The sequence below is a fragment of the Pholis gunnellus genome, assembly GCF_910591455.1.
Source record: "Pholis gunnellus genome assembly, chromosome: 8".
Lineage (NCBI taxonomy): Eukaryota > Metazoa > Chordata > Actinopteri > Perciformes > Pholidae > Pholis > Pholis gunnellus.
In genome coordinates this window covers 5,574,095-5,602,091 of record NC_136534.1, presented here as the reverse complement: position 1 = coordinate 5,602,091, position 27,997 = coordinate 5,574,095, and the positions used below count along the sequence as shown (strand labels likewise).

Genomic DNA, 27,997 nt, shown 5'->3' with positions numbered 1-27,997 from the left:
GCAAGCCGGCGAGTGCATGCAGGACGTGAGGCCCCGCCCCCGGGGGGAATACCAAATTTTAGGGAGGCCCCTTGAGTGGGTGAGGGTGGCACAATTGCGAACATCAAAAAAGGTCTTAGGTTTGAGTTTTCTCAAGGTGATCTGGTTTCTTCCCAAAGTATAAAGACTTGGGTGATAAGAAGTGGGGTCCCAACGTAAACTACCCTAATTTAGAGACCCCACTTCTTATGGCTAGTACTTATAAAATCATAACAAAAAGTACAATTAAATGTTGTAAAATGCTGGTTAAAATACGTCATTGTCACTGTCGGAAACGCGCCCTGAAGTATCTTGGCAGTAATGTTAAGATAAATGAATTAGTCTGACTGGGCTATAGCTATGGGCCAGGGTCTGATTCTGGTTGTTGCTATGGTTAAACTATTCTCCTGAGGTGTATAACGGTAACACCGATGTTTTGATGTGGGGTTGTAATAGGTACTTATAGATGAAGGTCGGAACACACCCAGTTTGATGTTTGAAAATAATGTAGAATGTCTTCCATGTACCTCAAAAGTTGCCACAACCCATTTTACACAAAAGCAGCATTATTGCTCGTTCTTGTATTGCTTTTGGCACAAATATTAATACAAATTAAATTGCATTCAATTTATTTAAAATGAAATCAACAAATCTTACAAAACAAATTGCAGCATAGAAAATATTAGGGTCAAATTCCTAGGTCAAGCATCCTTAATTCTCCATGAAGCTTGTGCATTCTACGTGATCTCTCGTCATGGTTTGTATCTACTAGCATTGTCTGGTAGCTTTCAGTAGGTTATTGTGTCTAAGAGGAATAAACCCTTTAAGCAGTTTTTAATCCCAAGAAGGGAATTCACAACCTTCAGGGGAAATCTGGAGACAAGAGTAGCCAGGATGATTCACAGGTGTGGACTAGGAATAAATGCTGACAGGGACTATTTCATCAATGTAGGACTTTGTCTTTTGTTCATCGTATTAGGCAAGGCAAGACTCATTTAGGAGGCTGATTAAACAAGAAACCCATTCTTTAAACACTTTGCATCACTATTTCGATACCCTAAATGGGTAATATTGAATTCTGCATGTTCTTTCCATTGTTTAATCCAACCAAGGAAACAGCGCCAGAGTAAACCCAGCACTAAATGCCTTTTTTATGGAGCTGGAGTCAATCTAGTTAAAACATCCTCAATGACGCCAGTTGGGAAACAAAAAAATATATATTTAAAAGAAAACACAAGCATTACTTGAGTTTCAATTGTACAGTACAAACTGTACAGAACATTTCTCTGCTTTAATTTTCATCGGGGAGAAAAACGAGGGGGGAAATGCCATTTGCAGGATGTTAAAGACACCGGAGGGCCAGTCCAGGCAGAATGGTTTAATCCACATCACGGTTCCCCCTCAGAAGCCGCTCACTGAATGCTGGGATTGAGCTGTGGGGATGAGGCACACCAGAGCGGTGTCTACGTGGGGGAAAGGAGGTTTTTACCTGTTTGTGGAGAGAGGTGTTTGTGGTTGCATGCCTCAGACAGATTGGAAGCGGGGTCTAAAGTCCACACACTTCTGCAGGCCGTGACTGTGCGAGGATACAAGGACGCCTCTGGAGGGTTGACATTGCAGCCTCAGTTCAAAAGTCTGCGTTTCCTCTCTCTCAAACAAAAACGGACTGCTGCTTCTGCTGAGGAATTCAGCCCTGAAATATATCTGAGGAACACAACACTTGGAACAGCATCCTTTTCTTTCACACGTTGTCCACATGACTCTTCCTGTATGATGACAGCACTGAGTAGAGAATATTTAGATAAACTAAAAGCCTTTCGCGTTCTATTTTGTGTCTCTTTGCTCACCAGAGACGCACGCCTGCTACTGCAAGACGGATGTAACCAGTTCACCCTAACTGAACCAGTAGCAGTGGGAAGCCGAACTTTGCCCCCAGACGGTTTAGTCGGACAGAGACGGCGAGCGCAGGGACCTGCCGCTGGCCGGGCTGTTGCTGTAGGCGTGGGAGTTGTCCCTCTCTCTGTCCTTCTCCTTCTCCTTGCTCTCGTGTTTGTGCTTGTGCTTGTGTTTGTGCTTGTGCTTCTTCTTCTTCTTCTTGTGCTCGTGGTGGTGGTGGTGATGGTGGTGGCCGTGCTCGCCGGCGTGTTTGGAGGACGAGGAGGTGGTCTCCTTGGGGAAGGACGGCACAGGCGTGGCGGGCATGGACAGCATGGACTGCTCGACTGACGGAGGTTCTTTACCTGGGAAGAGAAAAAGGGCAGGTGTGTGTGTGTTACCAGGTTATTGGGGTTTTTATTTATTTTTCGGAATGATCTGTCTGTGTGTGTGTGTGTGTGTGTGTCTGTGTGCTCACCTGGTGTGGAGGGCCTCTCTAACAGATTGAGATGATGGTGAATGAAGGCCTGACTGTCATGAACCGTCTCCATATCAATATCTTCATCTTCCATTGTGTTGAACTACAACAAACCACAACTACACGTTAATTACCAGATAACGTGTTAACATCAAAAACAGATCATCATGACTCGTATATGTCTTTGTAGATGTTGCTGTAAGAGAACATGGCAGATTTCAGTCAAACATTTAGTTCATTGTAGTTCATTAGTTAGCCTGAAAAAAACAAAAAGACAGAAAGTCCGTTACCCTGATCTTGAAGCGCCCTCCTCGTGTTTCATCCTCCTGTTGCTGCAGTACCTGTCCCAGCTCTGGAGGGGAGCCCAGCGGGGTCTCAGCCTTCCTCTTCAGGCCCAGAGAGGGCTGGCCCACCCCACACACCCCCAATGAGACAGGATCTGGCTCTTCATCCACCTGGCAGACACAAACACAGACTTCAATGGGTAGTGAAATGGCTTACACATTTGTCTTTATAAAAGTCTCCAAAATCCATTTTTGTTTCATTTTGTCGACCGCTGAATGAGACTATGGAAAAGTACCTCATTAAAGCCCACTCCCTTTAACCTGCTTCCATGTGAGACTTCTGCTGGTAATGCTGATTCAATCAGCAGTCAGAGAGATGATAAGTGAGCCCAACGGTGATGCAATGGGAATGAGGTGCAGCCAAATACAGTTGGCAGCACTACAGTAGCCATAATTACACAGATCCAACCTAAGATAACACCGTTTTTATTAAGTAGTTACTATCTGTGTGCCATCTGAAGATTTGTTATGTTGCATTAATAAATCACAGACATTCAAAACAGACCACCGAGCAGCTCGCTGATTACATCACCGTTAGCATAGAAACCAACGGAACTCAAGCTGCTGAGGTCAAAACAGGAATACGACCCACCAAGACATAACTTTGAATCTAGTTCAGTCAGTAGTTCACACTGTACAGTGCATTTCCTATTAACACGACACTAACTATCCTGACGAATGACCCCCAACACCACTTACAGCTGAGTAGCTCATGCCCACGCCATGGATGCCTATACTGGCGGGCGTGTCCATGACAGTGCCGACCACCAGCTCGGGCTTGATGGTGGGGTTCAGGACAGCTTTCTTCTCCTTCAGATTGAGCACGAGGCCCAGCTCTGGCAGGGGGAGGCAGGAGGGTCGAGTCAAACCAAACAAGGTGTAGTAGAGGTTCACGGCGTCACAGCGCAGCCGCCAGTCGTGGGAGGTGCCTGAGAAAAAAGGGTGTCAAGTGAGGGCAGCGGGATGGAGAACAAAAGGCAAGGTTGGTTCGATCGAATGAGGTAGAACTCACGAGTGCTAAAGGCTGATTGTGTCACTTTGTAACTGACCAGTTAACTAAGATAGCTACGGAGAAAAGACGATCTAGAGCTTTGTTTACACTCGTGCGTGGCATCTTAGCCTTTACAGCTAGGAGCGTGCTGCTGGTTCCGTTATTCTCCGAAACGCCACAGGTACTGAGAAGAAGCAAGATGACTAAGATTGTAAAGGGCATAAACCAACCTCCACAATGCCGAGGAGGGATTATTATCTGTAAACTCATACCTCAAAATCAAGTATTAAATGCATTACAACGAATTGTAGATTGAATATCCCCATAAACAATTAGATTTGGCTGCAAAATACATACTCAAATGTAGATTTTTAAGACATTTAGAAATAATTTAAAAACATGTCGATAAAGCTTTTATCAGTGAACTATTTGTTACAGTCACGTCTGAGAAGCTCTGATTGCCCACGCACAAACATTTGAATGCAGACGTGCACAACCAAGTGCTGCGACCACAGGCCGTGATTAAGTTATTTGTAATCTGGCACTATCAAGATTTTGTGCCTTCAGACACAGTCGTGGTGCAAACGACTAACTTTATAGTATACCCCAGCCATTAATGCTGAGCTGAACGTTCTTCAACCACACAATTCATTTTGTCATTCCAACCGAGACAATGTGAACTAAATACGAGATAATTGGCTCTCAATGACATGAGGGCTAATTATCACTATGACTGTGATTATATGAGTCATTGGAGTAGCAGTGTGTAGAGAGTTCAGAATGAATTAAACAACAGATATTGTTGAAGCTGACAATCCAAAGGCCCCGCAGGCGCCTAACGTGGTGGTGGTGGTGGTGGTGGTGGGGGGGGGGAGGGCCTTTGGAAGGAGGTTGAAATAAATGACTTGAACAGCAGCAGAACGCACGCTGAGTTTGTGTTCTTACGGCACCGACCTTCAGCCAGTGAAACATCATCCTGTGTGTGTGTGTGTTTAACACGTGGGGGCTGTGGGTTAGGGTTGGGGGCGGGGGGGATAAAACCACCAACACATTTTCACAACATAGTATTATAGTGTACCACACTCTGGTCACTGTATTTAAACTGGCAGCACAGTCGGGCTGTCCAGCAGCCACCCACACCGACTGACCGGCAAACAAAAGTTCACTGGAAATAATGATCATGAATATCTTTGGTCGTCCTTCAAGCTTGTAAGTCAATAAATTGGACAACACGCCGCAACAAGAGCCCAGTGCCCTTCAGGAATATGGAATTGTGAACGTATACTTGTATTTGAGGTTTTTGAGATGGTGTGTATTTGGATTGGCACGCTGAGCCGCTATGGCCCGGCTGGCTGAGAGACACATAGGACCCCCTGGAAGGGAGAAAAATAATGAAACCCGAGGACACAATACAGGGCAGAGCTGTGTGCGTACATGGCGGAGGCACTTCGCCAAAAAGTAGACCTTAACCTATGACCAGATAATAATGAAGGAAAAACACAGGAAGCTGAATATTGGATACGAAACACTGAAGTGCTATCACTTCCATGGAGAACGTGCTACTTTCAACTGCTCTAGAGACAGACGGTGGTTAGCTCGTAACAATAGGAGTTGTCTGAGATCCCTTCGATGACAATGAACAAGGAGGACAGTGGAGCCAACAACAACCCCACCAAATAGCTGCGACTATGACATGATAATACTACTAATTTAGGGGAATAAAAACACCCAAGTGCTACAAGAAGAACATCTTTACAGGGACCTGGCATGTGGACCTCTTAGATTGTAACCATAGACTGTTTATAAGAAGTGGACATTGTCACCGTGATGTCACCCATTGGTTTGTGGACTATGGTTTTTAAGGCTCGAGTTCAACTTTGTCAGTCAATCAAGTAGTCCCGCCCTAAAGCATACTCCGCTTTATAGTCGATTTGACTCTAAATGGACCATCGTTTACTAAATGAACATCATGCTGTATTGAAGAAGACTTGAAACTAGAGATTGAGACCATAAACTCATGTTTACAATGTTTACTGAGGTAATAAATCAAGAGAGAAGTGGTCATTTTCTCATAGACTTCTATACAATCAGAGGAGTCGCCCCCTGTTGAAGAATGCAAGTTTAAGCCGCTTCCACATTGAATTGCCACTTAATTGAAACCAATTAATATCAATGATGAGGATGTGACATAATAGAACTACTGTTGAAGGTAGCAGTAAGATACTTTTACAACATGCATTCAGGACAAAGCAGCAGTGTTCCAGTAAAAAGCTAAAATAAAGGAAGTGTACCATCGACCCTGTTTTATATAATAGTAAAAAGCATATCTTTGTGTTTTGGACTGTTGCTCGCACAAAAGAAGCTAATTAAAGAAGTCACCTTCGGCTTTGGAAACTTGTGAAAGGCATCTTTCAGTTTGTTTTCCACATTTTACAGAATAAATTAAAATCACACCAGCACATGCACAATACACGTGGCTGGGACTGAATGTACAGCAATGTATATGGACGTAAGCAAGTGGAACTGGAAATGAGGCAAGACTGTGCAGCTATTCCCAACAACTCCACTTTCTACCACATGATGAACTGTAGCTAAGTTTGTCCTTTTTCCTCTTCTAGAACAGAGCAAAGCAAAGGTCTGGAAACAAGCTGATTGAGACACACAAGTGATTCATTTAGAGTTCACTCAGAACCTCTTGGGATCCATTAGAGGATTACAGAGAACGTTCAAACGGTGTCAGTGTGTTGTGCAACAGCAGCATAGCAGTCTGACAGAAGTCTGTCCAGTAGTACACATGTGGAAAGGGAAACTACTTTATCTCCGCCTTTGTCCATCTGAACGACAGAAAGCCGTCTGTTATCACCTCTTTTTGTATCAATGAGATGGTAACAGATGCAGCATGGTTGTTTATATCCTTACTGTAAAAGCGCTCTGGTTGGAATGGATGCTGTAGCAATGGAAGGGCTTCTCTCTGTTTATTGAACAACACAGAGAACCAAAACAACGAGGTCCCTGAACACTGACAATAGTATGTTCCGTAAAGCAGAGGGGAAGCAAATTAGTTTTCGTTGATCTCTGGCAATGAAAAACAAGAACCATGTAGGACTCAACTTCCTGCCTGGTTACTGAGTCGGGCTTAAGAGGCTTAAGCTTTAGAAGTTCTTAGAAAATGTGCTTGAAATGAAGTCCGTAACGCAGCTAAATCTGGAAGGGGTCTTGCCGGCACCAGTAGGTTGTGAATTTGGCAGGAAAAGGGAAAGATGGAAACAGACAGGAAGTGCCTTATTTGTTTTTGATGCCACAGTGGCAGGCTAGCAAAACCTTTCTTCAGCATGGTACAGCTTTGTTCACCACATTCCTGACACACGGTCACCATCTGCTCAACAATGACGTGAACGATGTTGGGTCATATCCAGTGAGAAGCTCCTCAAATCAGATTGATAAAATACACATACAGTAGTACAGTGACGGCCAGCAAACCCCTGTGTTCTGGGAAGAAAAACTACTGGTTTGTTTCAATGGAGTCTGGTGGCTTTGGCGAGCATAGATGGATACAACGGCCTTCCCGTTGGAAAGGGCCGTCTGGCGGAAAGGAACCTGCGAACTATCCCTTTAAAAGGAGGGCAGCTTGACTGACTGAATGACAACACGATGTCATGAGGACTTTACATCCTGTCATTTCATAAAAAGTGCAGATGTGTGTGTGTGTGTGTGTGTGTGTGTGTGTGTGTGTGTGTGTGTGTGTGTGTGTCTCACCTGAGTTCATGAGTCTCCAGAGCTGGTCGACCAGAGCTTCATTACACAGAGCTGAGTCTGTCGTCTTGGTGAAAGGTGGATTCTTACAGAGCATACCCAGGATCTTATGTCTGATTGAACAACAAACAAGAAATGCAGACATGAAAATGAAAATCCACACTGGCTGTTCGTCAGTCATTTAGCATTAACTACAGCCTTCTTTAACAGCAGAGGAGGTGTACTGGTTGCTGCCACAAGAGATTTCTGTCTCGAACTGAGCCGCAGCAGAGGGGTGATCTGTCCACCTGAGACTGTCAGAGCCTCATATCATCTTCAGCCGGAAGTTAAAGGTCATCCGTGTATTGTCACTCCTTACTTAAAAGGGAAATCGCTTCAGGAAGTCTACATATGGGTATGTAATTATTGTATTAAGACAGACTTGAAAAAGGTGTGAACTTATCAATTAAGGCCTCTGATGGGGTCGATTAAAAAAATAAATTCCTGATTAGAGATGATATTTGGAAATTAGTGACATTCATTTACTTTTACACTCAACTCATTCGGATTTCTGATGACAAAGCCTGTTTTCTTTTGTAAATTCTATAAAAAATGTGACTAAGTAAGTGTGACAAGATGACAAACATCTGAATTCCCCACATTTACAGCTGTCAGACTATTAGCAATTAATATTCTAGCTGCATTGCCGTTTCATGTAATAGCATAATGTGCAACATAATTGACAACACACTTTTGGGACGACAACATTCAATGACAAACAAACGTTAAATTAGTAACTTCATGAATACGTGTTAAACGAGAGCATGCGTGTGAGCTGACCTGACATAATGAGCGGGGTCATTCTGGACCATGTTGAGCAGCCACTGCAGCTCCACTGAGCTTCTTTCAACTACGGGACAAAAACAAAGATAAATGAGAGAACACAACAAACCTAGATACAAGAATATGACAAAGCATCCTCCTAGTCCTGAAGGTGTCAAAATAACAAACTAAAATATGATGTCTTCATTTAAAGTGTGTGAAGCTTTCAGTCTGTCACAAATCCATTTTGATTCTTTAGGGAACTTTCAGTTAGTGTCAGGATCTACTGCAGTCCACTTTGCACTCATAAAGGCGCTGTGGCAAATTATGGTATGAAAGCAGAGTAAAGTGTGCAATCAACTGATTGCAATAATGTAAACACACGGAGGCGAAACTAAAACAATAGGTAGGATTTATTCATGCTAAACTTGCACATTTAAACACATTTTAATTAAATGATTTTAGTAATTCTCAATTCTCAGAGAATAAAAAGTTGAAGTTATGAAAAGAAAATGCTGCCTGTCACATGAATGAAATTGGCAGGTTTAGGCTAGCTGCCTTTTTATTTTTGATCATAGCACACTTGTGATGAATGTCCTACCTCTAGTATAGTCCACCAGAGCCTCCAGTGCAGCGACGCGAACGTCTACAAAGTGTCCGTACTCGGCGTAGGACTTGAAGAGCGACGCGTCACTGGGGATATGACCGTTCTTCTGAAGCTGGCGGATCGCACTCAGACAGCTGCAGAGAAGGAAGAGGACGGGAACAGGTGTGTGAAATATATGCAAAAACATGGCTAATAGAAGGGCAATACGCCTCTTCTACGTCAAAATAATTACACACAGTTTGCTCTTCCTTTTGCATAAATTATATATAAATAATACCTTATTATTATATAATAATACATTAATCTAATCTTGTGACTTTCTTTCCAACAAGCTTTAACTTCTATGTCCTTAATTTGGTATGTTAACTGACAGCGGCAGATGGATATGCGTTGTGCAGAATCGAAAACTTAAGTCTACTATTAAATTAAAGCTGTGCTGCCTTCAGGTGCCTGACAAAAAATATGACAACTACAAACTGAGCTGATGTACAATAAACAAGGGGATTAACATGCCAAAGATCAAACGATTTTTTTTTTAATCCCTAAGGAATGTTTATAAGCATGGAAACTTTGTCAACTGAAGACAAATGATAGATTTTGTCTCATATTTGAATCAACAGATAACGTCATCTTAACATAAATACAAATATAAGCATGTTCTTTAGTTCTTCTGTAGTCCCATAAATCTACACTTTCACATATCACTGCATGCAACACTATATTACTTGTAGTATATAGGAGACCAATCTTCATTTGTATTTTCTGACATTTTAAGAAAAGGCTTAAGTGAAGAATAAGATGAATTACAAATACTTTGGTGTTTTCCAAAACAATTATTGTACCCTGGAAAAATGTTTTTCCTCATTTTGTTGTCCAATTATTGTGGCAGAATCCTTTATCCTAACTCCCTAAAATAATTAGTGGCTTAAGATCCCAGTGCACACCTGGTCTGATACTTGGTTTACAGCAACAGGAATTCATATTTTAACAACTGAAACTAGTGTGTTTCAAGAGATCTCACACACACACACACACACACACACACACACACACACACACACACACACACACACACACACACACACACACACACACACACACACACACACACACACACACACACACACACACCTCCTAACCTGACAGTGATGGTGTTTCTGAAGCTCGGCAGCAGTTTCTCCATGTTGAGGAATCGAGTGATTTCCTCCAAGATGAAACGGACGTCACCGTTCAAATTGTCCACAGTGCGCACCTCGTTGGTGATGCTGATGGCCGGGGTCAGGGAGTTGGTCAGTGCTTCTATCAGCTCTGCACGGTAGAAGTTATCTGAAAACTGGAGATCGACAGAAGAAGGTGTTGATGATCACTGGGGCTGACGATTTCCTGTCAGCATCTGTAAATATGCTACGGTTTTAGGGTTTTAACAAAGAACGTTTTAAACCATTTGTTTACGATGCCACTCAATTACTTTGAATGACAAATGCTGTGTATGTGCTAGCTTTTGGCTATCGGCCATGATTGATTACATCTTTAAAGGGACATTGTGAAGGATTTGGTGGCATCCAGTGGTGTGGTTGCAGATTGCAACTAACAGAATACCTTTCTGCTCACTCCTACCTGTACAAGACTACGTAGTGGCGCTGTTGGGCTCGCTCTGAGGCCATCCTTACCATAATAACACTACTTAAGGAGGATGTCAGACGGCTTCTTGTAGTACCACGGTTTTGCACTCCCTATGCAGATATGAAGGGCTCATTCTAACGCAAACACAACGGTTAAACATAGCTATGAATATCATATTCCATTTCTGCTAATGGCTCCCTCAAACTGTCTCACACTGGCCCTTTAAAGTCCCAGTTAAAGTGTATCTTTAGCTTCTGTATTGTGACATATTCCCCAGTGAAACAGAATATTTGAGCGGTGTAGTTACAAGAGGGATTCAAATCAAATTCTTTGCATTTGATTGGACCTATAATAAGACCTCCTCCATTGTCGCTATAAGTTGCAGATTGTTTGAGGAATGGATGTCATGATATTATTGGTTGGTACTAGCTTATGTAAAAACACATCATATTTAGTTTTACTGGAAGAAAAGATCATTGGATTTTCATATATACATACAAAGAAAATAGATTTGTTTTGTAATTTTTGTTCAGCATTCTTTGTGATCCAATGTGACCAGGGACGTGGTCTCAGAGGGTTAAAAGGGCATTGTTCATTTTATCTCGACTTTTACAGTTATTTTGTTGGAATGAAAGTTTGTGTGGCTTTACTTTGTTTTTCCTGTTGTCGTTATACTTGATGAGATCGAGGATGAAGTTGAGGACATCTTTGGGACAGAGGTTCTGGACGTCTCTAAGCAACGCCATGGCAACGGGCATCGTCTGACATGGAAAACAAAGACAAGACAGAAAAGATGGAGAAACACAATTTCATAGCTCGATTTAAGTGGGAAATTTCACCGCTGAAAAATCAACTTGTCAGTAAAAGAATAGTTTGATGGTTGTTCGACGGTACCTTTTGCAGGAAGTAACTCTGGAAGCTGAGGAAGTTGTTGGTCTTGACGATGTTGGGGCAGCTCTTACAGCAGAACATTCGGGTAAACAGGGACTTCATGGCCGGCGGACCCTGCCATGTGCTCACCATGGCATTGGCTATCTGCGAGGTTTCCATGCACACACGAGAGAAGAGAAGAACGCAATTCTACTTTAGTCAATTACTTCAGCTCAGCTCTGTTCAAACTGCCACATGTGGAGGACAGCAACCAAGTAAAATAGCCAAATTTAACATTTTCTGAAAATCTTGTGGAAAGTAAAATGTAAATGATCGTATAAGCTGCTCTCTCAAGAGCTGTGGTAGTTATTTGGGAAATATTGCAACGGCACACAAATGACAAGTCGAGTATATTGTAACTTGTATAACAATGTCCTCACTGTCCGTTCCTGTGGTGAGAGCTGAACTACAAAGTAAAAGACACATTTACACATGAGCTGCACAAGAGGTTTCCACAGGCACGAAGACCAGCGGCTCCAGTGGTCTTTGGGTTCCAACAGGATATTGGGGAATTTATGTTAATGTGGTAATATAGGACTACGGGTCACTGACACAGGATGTTGTCATTTGGTAAGGTAAATAAAGAGGGGGCATGCACGCCGGAATGTTTTTGTATGAAGTGTGTGCACACATTCACGGACACATCTGTGTTTTTTTGTGTGTCAAAGAGTTTTTAACGGGCATTTGTTAGACACACTCGCACAAACACACGCAGACAGTTTTCAGCCCCAGGCTTTTCCTTCTTTCTTCCCACATTTTCTACCAATAACAAGCAAGTAAATGCCATCCCAACCAACCATAATGCAGCCAAGTCCATCTGAGGTCAGTCATAATTCTCTTCGTGGTCAGTGCGGGTATGTAAGTCTGTGTGTGCGAGCTTGTGTGCAGTATATACCAAAGGCCATTACGATGGGAGTCTGTTGGGGGTTCTTTTGCCAAACACAGCAGCATAATGAAAGAGGTGAAGTGCTGCCATTTCAACCTCCTCTCAGTTTATCATGTTGTGAAAATATTGGTTCAGGTGGAACCCGAGTGGCGGAAATCCAGTGGGGTTAAAGCTGGAATAGACCAAATCCAGAGAAAGGAGGATTTCCTGCAGCCACAGAATAGGATTATTCAGTCAACCGAGCAGCGAGAGTTAAACCAGTGGGTGGCATTGCTGGCTGGGAGGTTACATGTTGTTCTCATACTGTAGCTCTTCACACAATATTAAGCAGAATATAAAATAATTTTAGCAAAATAATAAATGAAAGAGAGATGAGACTGTCATCTTCCAATAAAAATGTTCCTCAAAAGAAATCGAAGGCTTTCCTCGACCAAAGAAATTCTTAGTCGACTGATGCGTATACGATTTTTTCGCCTAATCGATTAGTAAAACTGAGCGTCTCCACAAAGTGTCACACAAAAGCACCACTTTGAATCTTGTGTTGACCAGAAACGTTTCTGTGAAATAAGTCATTTAGCATGAAAAACAACAAATCGTCGAAAGAAATCTTAGGCGACTTATCGGTGGCTGTGGTCCAAGTCAAACTTTTTTGAAAACTGCGCAGCATTCAAATGTGAATTTACAATTCTAAAGTGTCAACGTCACAAATTAAACTTTGGAGCTTCTAACTATTCGGTACAGAGAAACCTTTCATGAAACATGTCCCTTGACCTGTCTATCAAAGAAAAGAAAAAGGTTTCAATATGAAGTTGTGCGTGAGTGTTTGGAGCCTACAGGGTCATCAGGTCTCAATAACAATATTGAGTCGGGCCCATAGAAGGCTCAACAGAACCAGTCCCCTTAAACTGCACCCACATCCTCACCAAACACAGGCCTCTGTAGCAAGTCAGAGGAGAATATTAAAGCCAATCAGTTGTGCTCTACATAGCGTATAATTGATAAAGTGAGTATGTGACACACGTCCCTCATTATGTTGCTGAAATACAAAACGCACATATAGACAGTGACGGACACATACCTTGGCCAAACAGAAGCAGGCCTGCATGCGGACTTTGTAGAAACACTGTTCCTGCTCTAGGATGTCTGTCAGAGCCAGTCTGGAGGCAGGAGTGGGGAACTTTTCCAATGCTGAGATGGACTCCTCCTAGCAGAGAGATAAGGCACAAGCTCATCTGATGAACATCAAACTCCATCAAAAATGATCAAAATCCTTTCAAGTCTCTTATCAATCTTATAATGTTAACCTTTCAACATTAGCAAGTAACTAAAGGCTGAAATAACTCCTTCTAAAGTTGAAAGCTGAATCACTCCAGTTTATAGTAGCAGCTAAAAAATGAAAATGAAATGAGCCGCAGAAAAAAAAAAATAGTATGAAATGTTAATAAAACTTTAAAGTTACTGTAAGGAATATTCATTTTGTGTTGATTTTGGCAGTCCCCTGTGGACAGAAGTGTTTCATAACCCGTTAAAGGCTCCTCGTAGTAACTTAAAACCATGACAGCAGAGAATAATGAGAAGCAAAATGTTTTCATTCGCTTTTGGCTAATAAAAGTGAGAGAGGAGAGATTAAAGTATTGGTTATTATTGGAACAACTTAGTGAATCCGGGTACTTTGCCAACCAGGACTCGGATCCGAAATAGAGCCGGCTATGGACTCCCATCCCGACTTTAGCTGTGGGTAAAAAAAACTGAACAATCTGCAGGGCAATATGGTCCAGCTGGATGTACTGTATAAGAAAACAAGTTAGTTTAATGATTTACAAATGTTAAAAAAAGGCCAGTGCGGAGAGCTGCACTCATGCCATTAGCCCACCTGTGCAACTACATCCCTCTCATAGCGCAGCTGATACTGCCACATGAAGTCGGCCTGCTCAAACTCCACCTTCCTCAGAATGGACATGTCTGGGTCGATGCGGATCCACAGCAGAGGAGAGTCGGCACTGCAGACGGAACAAGTTAAAGTTAAAGTGAAGTACCTCAACTCATGCAGGTACATCTACCTTCAAGTAATACATCATGTATTCATACAGTGACAGGACAATCACTAAATTCCTAGATAAAATGTCACACGGTGACGTCTTACTCCATGGCCGATAAATCCATGTCAACTTCCTCTCCATTCATCAGAGGGATCTTCTTCTTCTTGTTTCTGGAAGAGGAAACCAACAGAATGATCAGTGACTAGACAACAAATACAAGATTTACATTCTTGTTTTCCTTTTAGCTCTTTGTTGTTAACCTTTCTGTTTCCCTTGAACAGCACTATTGTCTAAGCAAAGTGGCATATTGATGAGATTTTGGGCTTTTGTAGAGGAAGAATCTGGCAATGCGATACGTATCGTGACACAGGGGTTACAAATATCTATATATCTATTATATATATATTGTGACGTATTGCTTTACTGTAAAAAAGGCAAAATAGTGGACATTTTTTAAATCAAATTTAGGAAAACTGTCATAGTATAAAGAAAACGCCGCCATATGCTTAAAATGGTTTTGTTATCCAATCCGAACAGTGGGATCTGCATATGTATTTATTACAGTTCCTGTAGTATCCAACATCAAAACACAACACAAAATGAACCACTGTCTGCCAAAGATCTACGCATGTAAACTATTGTTTGAAAATAGATTTTTAAGATACAGTATCACAAAATATAATATTGCAATACTCAAGTGTATTAACATTTTAGCAGTAAGTCAACTACTGCCTTGACACCATATGTAAAGGAGTCTGATAGAGGATCACACATGAGATCTATCACATCTATTCTCTTATATGAATAATATAATATTACTACTATAACAACATACACTAGAAAAGAGTATAATATGATACATAATAAATAACTATCTCTGTATTATTTGATAATAATACAGTAGATTATAGTGTGTAATGTAATAATAAAGGGTAATATAATAAGATATGAACTATGTCAAATGCAATATTGAGTAATCATGAGAGAATGAAGCATGTGTTGAGCTGTAGTAGGCACCGTCTGCTCTTGGAGTGACAGGGGATGTCGTGTTTGAGGCTGTTCTCCTCGATCTGCAGCGTATGGTTGAAGGATCCATCCAGCTCCTGCACCGTCACTTTGATGGGACCCTGCAGGACACGCATGATCATTTGACAGCCAAAATAATAATAAGTTATGCAAATGTGATGGTACTTCTAGTGCCTTACAGACATGCAATCTGTAACATGACACGCTAGATTCATTGATCCGTTTAAGTCATGGCTTTTTGTTTTCAAACATGACAAGACTGTTTCAGAAAAGAACAGCAACGTCTGGGCCATATTTGGAACCTGGCATAGAAGATTACAGAGAGGAATTCCATTTTTTTTTATCCACACTGTAAAAAAATAACTAATGCATTTCATTGACTAATTGCGTCAGCAAGCTTTCAGCCTAGGTTTGTGGCCAGCAGTAGACCTTGATTTTAATTGGAAACTTTTACAAACGGACTTTAAGTTGCTCTAGACACAGACAACATATATTCCTCCCACATGTATCTCAACACTCACCACATATTTCTGAGTCCCAGACGACGTGTAGTCCTGGCGGATCTCCAGCTCGAGCACGTTCCTCTTCCTATTGAAGGCAAAGCTGCCAAAGAATTTCACCACAGAACTTTGATCTCTGAGTACAAAGAGTTAAAGTTAACCAAGATAACCAAGGAGAGCCTGAAAAAATGAACCAGGTGACAGAACATTCAGCAGACTACATGTACTGATAATACTGCAGTGATACTCGATGAAGCTGTAGTAAGTTTCTTTTCAATTCAAGAGCAAATGATGAACTTGTGTGGGGATTTTTTAAGCAGGTGTTTCCATTTCTTATGAAAGGCATCAAACCTACCAAGTGTTTTATTTGGAAAGATGATTTAAGGTCTGGCATGACTAAGCATTTAACCTGGAACGCTTCCGACTGCCATACAGTGCAACAGGTTCATTGAACATCATCACTACATTTGCTTGCAAACAGAAGTCCACTACAGATAAAGGATACACCCATTGTTTGATGAGGGGGCCGATGTCCTTGCCTGAGACGTTGGAGATGGATTTGAGAAAGGCGTGAGTAGACAGAAGCATCTGGCTCCACATGTGACTCTGGTACTTCTGGGACGAGGCCGTGCTCGCCAGGCTCAGAAGCTTGTTGAAAACCTACAGGAGCACAGCAGAAAACCAAGAATTCAATATGAAGACATAACCAGTTTTTGTTATGAAGTCAAAGAGACAGTTCGGATGTTTTGAAGTGGGGTTGTATGAGGTACTTATCCACACAGTAGATTACAGTAGGCAGTTTGGAGAAGCATGTTATGAGCTGGTTATGACACAGGAGAAAAACATTGTACTGCTGTGGACCGAGGCAGCAGCAAAACTTTCTTAGACAATTACGGGGGCAGAAAACAATAAAATTCCAGTTGTGTCTCACCTGCAACATGAACTCCATGCTGATCCTGTTTTCTATCAGCCTCATCACCAGGTGGGCCTTACACTGGAACATCTTGTAGTACTCCCAGGACAAAGTGTGGGGGTGCTTGATGGAGAAGTGGAGGTGGGGAGTTGGGCTGAAGAGAAAAAAGGTTTGGTCAGCGTGTTATGTAGTTATGATCCAGAAAATGACTTGTTACTTATATATAAATTGTTCAAATTAAATGACTGTAATTGATGCATAGGGATTCAAATTGAAATGGAATGTGTTACTTGTCCTTCTCTTTGCCTCCACTGAAGGTTGGGTGCAACAGAACTCCTCCCATCTTTAGTTCATATTCCACAATCTTGTCCAACTCCTGGTAAATGACAAAATAACTTTTATTAACACTTACAAAAGCTCAGGAAAGAATTCAGTCATTTAAATTCAGTTTTTTATCTGCCATCACACATCATTATGAAATATTATGCTTATTAAAAAGGACCAGTGTGTAGAATTTTGGGGGATCTATTAGCAGATATGGAATATAGTGTTTCATAACTATGATTTCATTATAATCAACTGAAACTAAGAATTGTTGTGTTTTTTTCAAACATGAGAGGATTCAAATTAGAGTTTTTTTCACACATTCACTTGCAAAAAATGGAGGTGAACGGTAGGCGTATGTTAATTTTGCAAATATGTGACCGTGCCTTTACACCGCCATGTTTCCACAGTAGAACGAACAAACCAAACACTGGCTCTGGAGAGATTCTTTTGCATTTTTAATGTTACCTGAAGGCCACCGTAGTTCTCAGACACGCTTGTAAAACTGCGGTAACGTGAGCTGCAGAGTGCACAACGGAGGTTCAGAAAGCCACCATCTGACTTCCACTGCTGCTAAAGGAGTGTTATTATGGTAAGGACGGCCTCTGAGGGAGGCGATTCAGCACCAAATCCTACACACTGTCCCTTTAAAACAAGCAGTGGCGCTACATCACACAGCAAAGGTACCATAATGAATGAGTGGCAACCCTTTAGAGCAACTAAATTGATAACAAGACGAGATACATCAGGATAGATTCAATTTAACAGGTGATCGATCGATCGATTACATAAGTAAGGACTAATAGTTAGGAAAAAAAAAAAAAACCTCACTGATGCACTGCAGGAGTGCATCACTCCGGCTTCTATTACCGCCTCCGCAGACCAATTCCCTGGAGAGACCTTGTAAGAGTTATGACAGTTGACAGAAAAGCTGTTACCTCTTTGATCCAGTGGCGGTACTCATTGACTCCAAAGGTCTTCTTCAGGTAGAGGCCGTAGATGTAGCCTGAGATTCCTTTCAACACCCACTCATCAGCCCTTCAGAGGCAACAACACATCAAGTCACTGCAGTCAAAGCTTACACAGTACAAATCATTGAAAAAATAACAATCAATTCCTCAGGGTGGGTTTAGTTCCCTTCATGGTGTATGTACAACCTTTGAATGGAATTATTCAGAAGGAATAGCAGCAATCGAAGTGCTGTTTATGTCAACAATTTTTAAATGAATTAACTTCAGACCGGCAATCACTCGAGACTTAAAGGTTCCTCTTCTTAGCATGTGACGTATGGCTACCAAGAAGGGTGAGGCTACTTCACAATCGGGCCAGAATAAATAGGAATAAGCAGTTTTGAGACACCTTGAAACTGAGAGCAAACCTGCTTTGAGCTCTTTCAAAGTGGACACCCTTTTATTTAAAGGCCACACTTCATCACTGGGTAATTGTGAAAGTTACCCGTGTGGTTTTTCCTAGGAAGAAACTTGGCATGGCAGATACAACTCTCATAATTTATCAGCCTGGTTTTATTAGCTTGTAAAAAAAAAAAGAAGAAAAAAAAAGAAAGACACAATATGCTGATTCACCCGTGGTGGTTTCACCACTTGATGTTGAACGGAATCCAGTCGGACTTAATATGTAGTAAAGATGATTTCATCTGTTTACCCGCAAAAAGCAACATAATGGGAGAGTATGGAAGTATTTTCCTGTACAGATTTGATCCACTCTTGGCCCTAATACTGTCAATAAATCATATGATGATTGACTATTAATTACTGTGGAATATCCTGTCTCTCTGATATATTGTATAGATTGTTTTTAGTATTCTCACCAGGCACGACAGCGTTGTGAGTCTGTCTGAGTCATCGTGTCAAAATGTGGTCCTGGAGACATTTACTGTAGCAGCAACTACCACAGAAAGGGTTTTGAGTGCTTTCCCAGGTGTAGGAGGATGTATGGCTGGTGTGATCCATCGCAGGATGGTCTGTACTTTCATATTTTTATTGTATTTTCATATATTCATAGTTCTTGATTTTTCTATTTAATTTTTTTATTATTTCATTGTCTCTCACTGTGTTTATGTTATGTACTAATACCAATTTCATGTGAAAACCTACTTGGCAATAAATTAATTAAATGATTCTTATTTAGGATTTAAGAAACCTTTCTTGAAAAGTAGACTTGGGAAACTGCAGAAAGCCCCAAAACACAGAATATTAGCCAACAAATACTTCAGATACTACTGATAAGTGTCAGAAGACAACCTGCCTCATCCTCTATTAGACAGACAGGGAGAGATTCAAATGTAATCTTGTTTTCTAAAGATCATTCCCACTTCACTGTCTGTCAATGCGGTTTAGCAGATTTAGAAAAGAGCAGTTTCTTGTGCCTTCTCTTTAATGTCTGACGGGCTACTGAGCTCGGCCTGTTTTCAATTACAGGCCCCAGTTAACCCCCCACTCTGATTAATTGCTTTCAGGCAGCGCCAAGCTTTGCTAAAATCAAAGAGATCTGACTTTCCTGAGGCCTTCTCTGACACGACACCAGCCGGCTCAACAACACAAGCAAGCAAAAGCCCCACATCTGACGTGTGTTTAGAGGTCAGCGAGGAGGGGAAGAGGATGGAGGACGAGAGGAGGTAAAGGAAGGACACCCAAGCATTCCTCTCCCCGGTACTAGCAGCACTAGAGCGTGTTAGGGCGCTTTTACAAGTCAACACTGAGTTTGTCTTAATCAAACTCTTGTGCAGCTCGTTTGGGCAGTTGCGGTCGCAGTAATCTATGGTCCGATACCACTTGCGGGTTCGGGTTAGATTGTTTCCAAGCAAGAGAATATGCCAAATAAAGTGGAGGAGAAGGGATTCTCGCGCACAGCAGATCAGTGCCGAGTGACCAACTTTGACAGCAATATTTCAAAGTAGGGTTGGGCGATACGACGGTCTATGAAGTGAAGTGAGGAGGAGAGGGCGGTTGAAAATACAGAGCAGGAGGAGGCACCCCAACCAGGAAGAACTTTTTGCACGCTGAAATGTATTTTGATAGTGTTGTGTCAGCTTTTTAAAATGCAAAAGTCAAGTCTTCTTTCCTTTTGGTTTTCTCTAAAACACAAATTTGTGTGATTTGTATATTGCACTTACCGAAGTCCGGCTGCAATTTATTCGCACCACTTTCAACACTTGAACTCATTGTTCTGAGGAACCTTGAAGCTTCCATTTTGAAAGCGTTTTAGTTTTACGGTTTTAAATGTTTAGTTTTTAACTCAAGTGAGGCAGTTGTTTTTGTTCGTATAGAAGTTTCAAATAAAAGAACAAAAATATCTAATTTGTGCATAGGAGTCCTACATGTTATGGCAAGTTAGATTGAACACCTATTTAGACTTCTTTTATGCCATGTGGAATAAAATGTAAGACCAACTTGCTGATGTAGGCCATCGTGTGCATGCAAAACGTGTGGGCAGGAACATTGTGTTGGAATAAGTCTCGTACTCCACCAGTTGACTTGTTCGATTGGTGTTTTATAAAAGCCTACTTCTGACTTATTAAGGCCTTATTTTTAGATTAATGAATTCAATTCTGTTTACGCCTCACTGTGTTGGGTCTCACCATGACATCCTGGAGATGAAACAGCCAAAGAACTGCTGAGCCAAGGCCTGGGCCAGACAGCGGCGAGTCAGCGGGGTCTGGTCTATGATCATAGCGCTGTGGAGCAGGTTGGTACTGAAAAACAAAGCCAACAACTTTAAGTACAGAGAGAATGAGATGAATACAGTGACAAAATGTCTTAATTATCCTCACAGAAAAAACTGTGACTTCTCCAAAGCCGGGAAAGTCTCGCGCACAAAAAGCATGTCGGCACAAACATGCATGTGGGGACACGTTTACGTTTATCATACCCGATACCACCACCCCCCCCCAGTCTATCTCATGCTTACTTGAAGATGCTCATGGAAGCATAGGAGGACACTTGCACATAGGCCTCGTCCACAAACACGGTCTTGAAGCAGGCATAAGGGTAGCGGCATGTCAGAATCTCCTCGTAGAACTCAAAGATCTCATGTAGGTACGACATGGAGTGTTTGAGCAGTGGCAGCAGCTGCGGCAGGCAGAAATGGGTCACCTGAGGACGGGACAAAGTACGATGTTGAAGTTATTTTTTGGGTGTATTCCAAAAAGTCAGACTAAGCCAATCAAAAGTGAAGAATGTCGATAGAAAAAGACTAAAAGTTTAAAACCCCATGGTATTCCATTTACAAAACAGTTGGGTCTCCATGGTGGAGCACATTGGTACAGTAATTCTAATACCTTGTATTGTGTCTGATTTAATGACAGCTATCATAACAGAATACCAAGGATGTCCACTTTGCTGCACCGGTTCCCAACCTGGGGCTCCTGACCCCTACTAATATTAATATGTAACCTAGTCACAATGAAAGAATAAGGGCTCCCTGCTGCATTTACTACCAGTGCATTGCACATTACAAAGGCAGCGAGTCCATACACTACTTTCCTGAATTTAGTTCATCTTCAACACTGCTACTGTGTGTTCAGGGACATCTAGTGGCCATTACTGGAAAATACAAGGACAGGCAAAATATGACTGCATTACGTCAATGAATTAATTGATTAATTAATTACATCATTAATATGAGCTTTAACATGTCGCATTCTGCACTCTAAGAATCAAATTAAGTGGTAAGACAATATTTACTTAATTCATTTACTATTCAGTGATTAATCAGTATTTCAGCTCTAGCTGAAAAGCTGGCTAGTTGTTTTTTTTCTATCAATATTATTATAATTAACCTTCATTTAGACAAAATCCATTGAGAACGAGGTCTCATTTTCAAAAGTTTTAGTGAAATAAAAACAAAAAAATAGCAGGAGTAGCAAGAACCATCGCCTATACAAATAAAGTGCTTAGTTTTCATTGAACCCTGTTACTGTATGGCTTAATATTAACTTCCACTGTAAAGCTGTTAGGATTGTAGCCTATCTTCTATTTGCGATTAATATGCATTCAATCCAGTTATATTATTTAAATTAAAATGATAATCTACTCTGGCTGTGGTCATTACAGTGAACAGTGTCTGTCAGTGTGTGATCCCTTGTTGCTGTACTTTATCTCCTTGGTGCAGAGGCTGCATTTAGCATACCCTGCCTCATCAATGTATTTAAAACACTGTGACAGCAGGAAGCTGTACTCGCGTCTGTTTAGACCTCCACCTTTTTCCAGGCCCAGCTCCACTACAGCTCAGCCCTACGTCAAGCTGCGCTACACAAACAGCATCCTCTCCCTGAAGCTCTTTGACCTCATCATCTCATCAGTATCTGGGCCTCACTTTAAGTTATCTTAAAAGCTATTATGACCACGGAGGGAAAGACGCTGTAGACATCTTAACGCTGATTGGCCAAGACTCGACACGTCACATCAAAGATGTTTTACTGCGAAGATCACCTTTTCTCCTCGTCTCACTCCAATCAATCGGAGACACGCTGGCTGGCCAGTTGAGCATCCCGAACTACATGCAGGCACATCATCATTTAAACCCATCACTTGGTCACTGCAAACCCACCTCGTGCATGTAGGGATCGACGAGGATTTCAAAGGGCCCCACGGCCAGGGAGATGTTGGGGGCCGCGGTGGGGATGGGGAGGACATAGTGGAAAGTCTTCTTCCTCATGTCATGGGTGTAGATGGTCTCGACCAGGTCGCCGCACGACACGGCCACCATAGAAGCGTCCACGGTGAACTCCAGCTTCCACGTACACAGCTCTGAGTAGGAGTCCACACAGGGGAACCAGAATCTGGGGCAGCGGACAATATGATGAGCTTTGAGCACATGCACGTAAATGAATGCACCAACCACTGCTATTATGGGCTTTAATGGTAGACTGTGATGGTCAGCTATTAAATGAGAGAGTGGACAAGAGTGTAGGAAATGTCCAAAGAGAAAAGGAGTGAAGATACTGAGCTTAGAGTTGTTACATGACGCACTACAAGGCTTTATTATAGTGTACTTAAGGTGTGTCATTATTTGACTCAACTACTGTAAGTCAATGTTAGAAACTGTTTGTAGACCTGGTGGAGTTCTGGTATCCAAAGGAGAACACATGAGCTCCTCTCTCCGCCATGCTGCCTTCCACATCAGGAACAACGAAGTGGAGACCTCCTTTTGGCTGGTCCAGGGAAAACTCAATATACACCTTTAAGACTTTCAAATCTGGAGACACAAAAACACAGATATATTGGTGTATCGGTCACATTCTCACGGCTCCTTTCTTGTCAATAATCCAAGATTAATTTCATTTGGAATTTCATTTCTTTATAGAAATCTGGTGAAGATGATGGCATTTTAAAAAGGGACAGTAAGTTATGAATTAAGTTATGTTAGTCTTGGTTTGGCAAAAAAAGAAAACACTTCTGAATCCTCAACTTTTTGATTTTTTGTTTGTCTTACCATCTCCTTGTTTCCAGAGTTCAGAGGGGACCTTGATGACCAGCTCCCCGTGTCCTGCATCGGGGTCCACAGCACTCACTGCTGCGGTGTATGCGCTGGAGAAATAGTTGAGATTCCTCCTACGTAGATGCACACACAAAACGTACACAAAATAGTCATATTGCCTTCACGGTTTCTCAAAGTTTATCCAAATCCAATTTGACAGCTTACAAATGTATAGTGTCTAGTGTCTAGTGTCTAGTGTACACATCATCATATCGCCCAAACCTAAAGGCAAAAGGACTAGTAAATAAATTCACTATTACTAGTTATTCAGGCATGAATATTTGGAACATGGTTCGGTGCCTTGGAGCTGATGAGGCAGAAATATAAAGAGAGCTATTGTGCTGCTTTAAATCTGTATAAAAGTTCGTCATAGTCTCAGTCAATTACTTTTATCTGGTGTTCTCTGCCTTCACTTATCCATACAACTAGCTAACGTTGTTACCATTGTTTACTTACTTGTAAAGTAAGTACACAAAGTAGATTTGACAGTATCTATTGCAACACAGAAGGATTTCACTTGTAGAATAACAATTCAAACAGGGTTCACTGTTTTCTAAAGGTTATTTTCCAGGTCATTTTCAGTGATGATCTAGCTCAGGGGTGGCCAACCCGCGGCTCCCGAGCCGCATGCGGCTCTTTGCCCGGTTTCATGCGGCTCTTACGTTCATATCGAAGTTTGTATTTGTGTTTTTTTAATGTGCGTGTTCGCTTCGCTTGAGTTAAATACGGTATTTTCGTCAAACGCGCATGTGCGGCCACAGATTACGTTCCTCGTCGACCCATTTAACGCCGAGACGGACTGTTTGAAAGCCCCGCTAGTCACAGATGAGGCTGCGGCTGAGTTAGAGATGATCGATCTTTGTGAGGAGGACCAACTCAAACCTGCTTTAAGGGACGGGACCATTGAGTTCTGGAAAAGTGTGCCAATGAAAAAATACCCCAATGTCAAACGGGCTGCGTTTAAGATACTGTCAATGTTTGGGTCAACATACGTCTGCGAGTCTGTGTTTTCTACCCTGAAACACGTGAAATCAAAGCATCGATCTGTTCTGACTGACACCCATGTGAAAGAATTGCTTCGAGTGGCAACAACGGAATACAAGCCAGATTTGAAGAGGATTGTTCAAGGCAAGGAATGCCAGAAGTCCCACTAAGTAACATGCATAGTAAAAGAAAAACACTATTGTAAATTATTATATTTTTGTTTGTGGACTTGGTTGAACTGAGAGTTTGTCTGTGTGAGACAGTGCACACAATGTTCATTGTTGAAAATGACTGGCCTGTGGTCTTAGGAGTCAATTTCTGTCATTATCATGTTGGTGTGTGACATTTACAATAAATCTGGCTGAGCAAAGGTATGTGTGTGTGTGTGAGGAAGGGATAGGGTGATGTTCATGTGTGCCCATGTGTATGATGTGGCTCTTTGCGGTAACACAGTAAAAAATGTGGCTCTTGGTCTTTGACTGGTTGGCCACCCCTGATCTAGCTGATGTGACAGACCGACTACCACGTTCCTCTCTCATGGAAGTCTGATTAAAAACAAGTGCAGTCTATGGATATAACTTCTCTATAAAATCATCTCTGACATGCTTAGAAATGATGACAAATTGATTATAAACTGATGCAAACACACCTGCAGATGTACTGCACTTCACTTTATTGTGAAGCTACCTCTACAAAAGTTCAATATTTCACGATAAGGTTTATTTAACATTAACTTTGCATTTGAAGAGACGATGCAAGCAATATAAAAAAGTACCATTAGCCAGTTTTAGGCGATGATTCGGACTCCCATTCATTGTTTTGACCTCTGATTCCCATTCATTATAATCAAACTCTCTCAACAATGCCCAACACACATGTGAAACCATTGCTCCGAGCCACAGTTGAATCACAAACCTTAAAACATTTACGAGCAATAAAAGCTAGCAAGCATGTCAACTTTAGCAACTGAACAAAACATGCTAATCAATTTAACAATATTCAACTGTTCAAAGCAACTTTATGTGAAGTCATCCAACCTGCATGTGCTACCATGGGACGTGTGTTCCCAGCGTTTCCACAACATAGCAGCCTGTTCAAAGCACTCTCATCCATAAAGTACCATTTGAACGTTAATATGATCCTGAACATAACTCAGCCCTTTCAGATGGCAGTGTTATCCGTTTTGGGGAGCTCTGATAGATTGCCTACAGTTCATTCTCAGGTGAAGGAAAATAGGACAATGTTAAAATAATCTTCCAAGATAACAAAAGATTTCCCAGGACAATTTTACTTTTTGTTTCATTTTCCATGATTTTTCAATGACAATTGGTCAACTGGTTTCCATGAAAAGTAGAAACCTGACGAAGCCCATGACACAAATTACAAGCCAATGTTTTCGGAACTCCGTACAATCCGAACACTGAAATGTGCACCGACATACTCACTGCTTGGACTCATGGTGGCACACCTCCAGTGTGGGGTCGTTGTAAATGAATGGGGCTTCGAGTTCATTGACCCGGACCCTGTAGATGCGGCACTGTTTACTGTTGAGCTTGATCCTGTTCAGGTTGACCACTGTGGGGAAGATGGTCAGCTCAACAAAGCCCTAAGGGAGGCAAGAGAGAAGAAGAAGTTGGTTTAAACAGTTGTCATTAGCAGCTGAAGTGATTTTCGGTGTCTGGATTAAAACCCCAAGATGTACAACGTTAAACCCCCAAAATGTCCTAAACACCAGTATCTGTGCTGGCTTTATCACAGCAGCAAAGTCTCTCCAAGCCCTTGTGACTTTGGTTTCTCATAATTATGGAGGACTGTAACACAGTAACAGGCGCCTAAATAATATCTAGCAAATACAAATTATGAACCATTATTTAAAAACACGAGTTATCAGTGTAATACGTTTTTAATAGATGAAGTAATTCTTTGTAATTGCAGTTCATAATTGTCCCGGTTGGAATGAGTGTAAATAGGAGTAAAGTTAGGCGGACAACAAGAGGGAACACTACATTGTTGAGCAGTTATCTCTAACAATAAGCTATAGTATAACAAGGGCTGCAGTAACATTAACTGGATAGATTGAAACTTGGTTTTATATTAACAACTGTTGTCTCTCACCACAGCAGAATGACTGAACGAATTAGACTGCAGAGGCTTTTTACACAGTTTTCGGTGTAGCGTAAGTTAACTCGTGTACTCACAATGACAGACTTCCTCTGGAAGTTGATGTTGTTGATGCACACCACCTGGTGGGTCGTAAAAGCAACGACAGAAAAACAATGTCAACATGCGATATGAACTCAACTAGATACTACCTCTCACTCAACAAGCAGAGAACTGTTTGTACTTGAAGTAACGTCAATGCCTGCAACAGTTAACGTACTCTATGCAAATGCTACTAATGTTAAGCTAGCGTTACGTTAGCTGTGCTTTACGTTACTATTCAACATGACTGCAACCCGTTTCATTCATTCCACGCCAACATTGTACAACGAATACTCATAATTTATAGGGGCGAGGGCTCTCAAACGCTTTATCCTTCTTCCTGTTCATCCTCGTTGCGTGTTGTTGCGTCTTGACTGTAGTTTCAACATGGCACAACACCGCTCCGCGATGCTTTCCTCTCAGCAGTCGTGTTGGTTTAACGTTACTTTGCCAAGATTCAGCAAGCTCCGAGTACAACAAAGTTAAAAGAAAAAAGTTGCGTTCCAAGGTAAAGCGAAACTAACAAAAACGTTCGCTTCATGAGACGTTAACGGAATACCGAGGCTCGCAGACAAATTAAAAAACCGGCACTGTAACTATACTAACGTCCGACCCTCTGTAATGACTGCTTTATATTCATTCGGTCGTTTCACCCGGAGATTGCTGTACGGTGTTTTTATTGCAAACACAATGGACGTATCCATAAATATAAGTCGGCCATGACAAGCAGTCGATAGTACAAAACAGATAATGTCCTAATAATGATTGCTTCGGTCGCCGTGGATCAAAACATCCAAATATCCCCTCACTATCCGGCTGCTGATGGAATTGTGTTCGCGGCTCCAGTGAGTGCAGCCATTTTGTTAGTAACCTTTGACCTCCCGCGTAAAATAAATTACAACAAATACTTTTTTTGTATATCAAGAGGCAACCGCCAAAATGTACAGCACACATACGACAGTCAATGTATGTAATTATTTCTAAAACAAATGCGAATGAATCTAATTTATAAATCCAAAAAATGTTTTGACACGTCAGAGCAGGGCGTACACTGCCTGCCCACTGAGCAGTGCACGAGCTTCGCGAGAGCGCGCATAGTGCAGCTCTGCTGAATAATGCGCCTCTCCGCAAGTGTGTGGAGACTAGGTATGCTTTTAACACTGCATTACTACCACAAATTTCTTTGCTAACTATCTTACAAAAGA

General features: G+C 41.7%; 1 protein-coding gene across 1 annotated transcript; it reads right to left on the bottom strand.

Annotated features, from left to right (window-relative positions):
• Positions 1-13: 13 nt before the first annotated feature.
• On the bottom strand, positions 14-27,930 carry taf2 (TAF2 RNA polymerase II, TATA box binding protein (TBP)-associated factor). Its single transcript, XM_079163848.1, has 27 exons — positions 27,091-27,930; positions 26,789-26,843; positions 26,036-26,196; positions 23,562-23,680; positions 23,183-23,324; positions 22,677-22,908; positions 21,036-21,220; positions 20,707-20,820; positions 18,047-18,146; positions 17,075-17,160; positions 16,803-16,938; positions 16,377-16,531; positions 15,893-16,007; positions 15,363-15,472; positions 14,450-14,515; positions 14,180-14,306; positions 13,385-13,510; positions 11,385-11,525; positions 11,141-11,251; positions 10,007-10,200; positions 8,862-9,001; positions 8,279-8,348; positions 7,463-7,572; positions 3,415-3,644; positions 2,662-2,826; positions 2,372-2,474; positions 14-2,258 (listed from the first exon to the last, which is right to left on the bottom strand). Exons 1-27 carry the CDS (start codon positions 27,138-27,140, stop codon positions 1,960-1,962), a joined length of 3,642 nt encoding a protein of 1,213 aa, XP_079019974.1. The 5' UTR covers positions 27,141-27,930; the 3' UTR covers positions 14-1,959.
• Between the last annotated feature and the right edge of the window lie 67 nt (positions 27,931-27,997).

Excerpts from the sequence above, each read along its gene's own strand:
- taf2 (XM_079163848.1), bottom strand. The coding sequence starts at position 27,140 with ATGAACAGGAAGAAGGATAAAGCGTTTGAGAGCCCTCGCCCCTATAAA. Across the intron at positions 15,473-15,892 it reads CTGGGACTCAGAAATATGTG|GGTCCCATCAAAGTGACGGT; the intron begins GTGAGTGTTGAG and ends CGTGTCCTGCAG. Across the intron at positions 3,645-7,462 it reads CTGGAGACTCATGAACTCAG|GCACCTCCCACGACTGGCGG; the intron begins GTGAGACACACA and ends CTTTTTTCTCAG.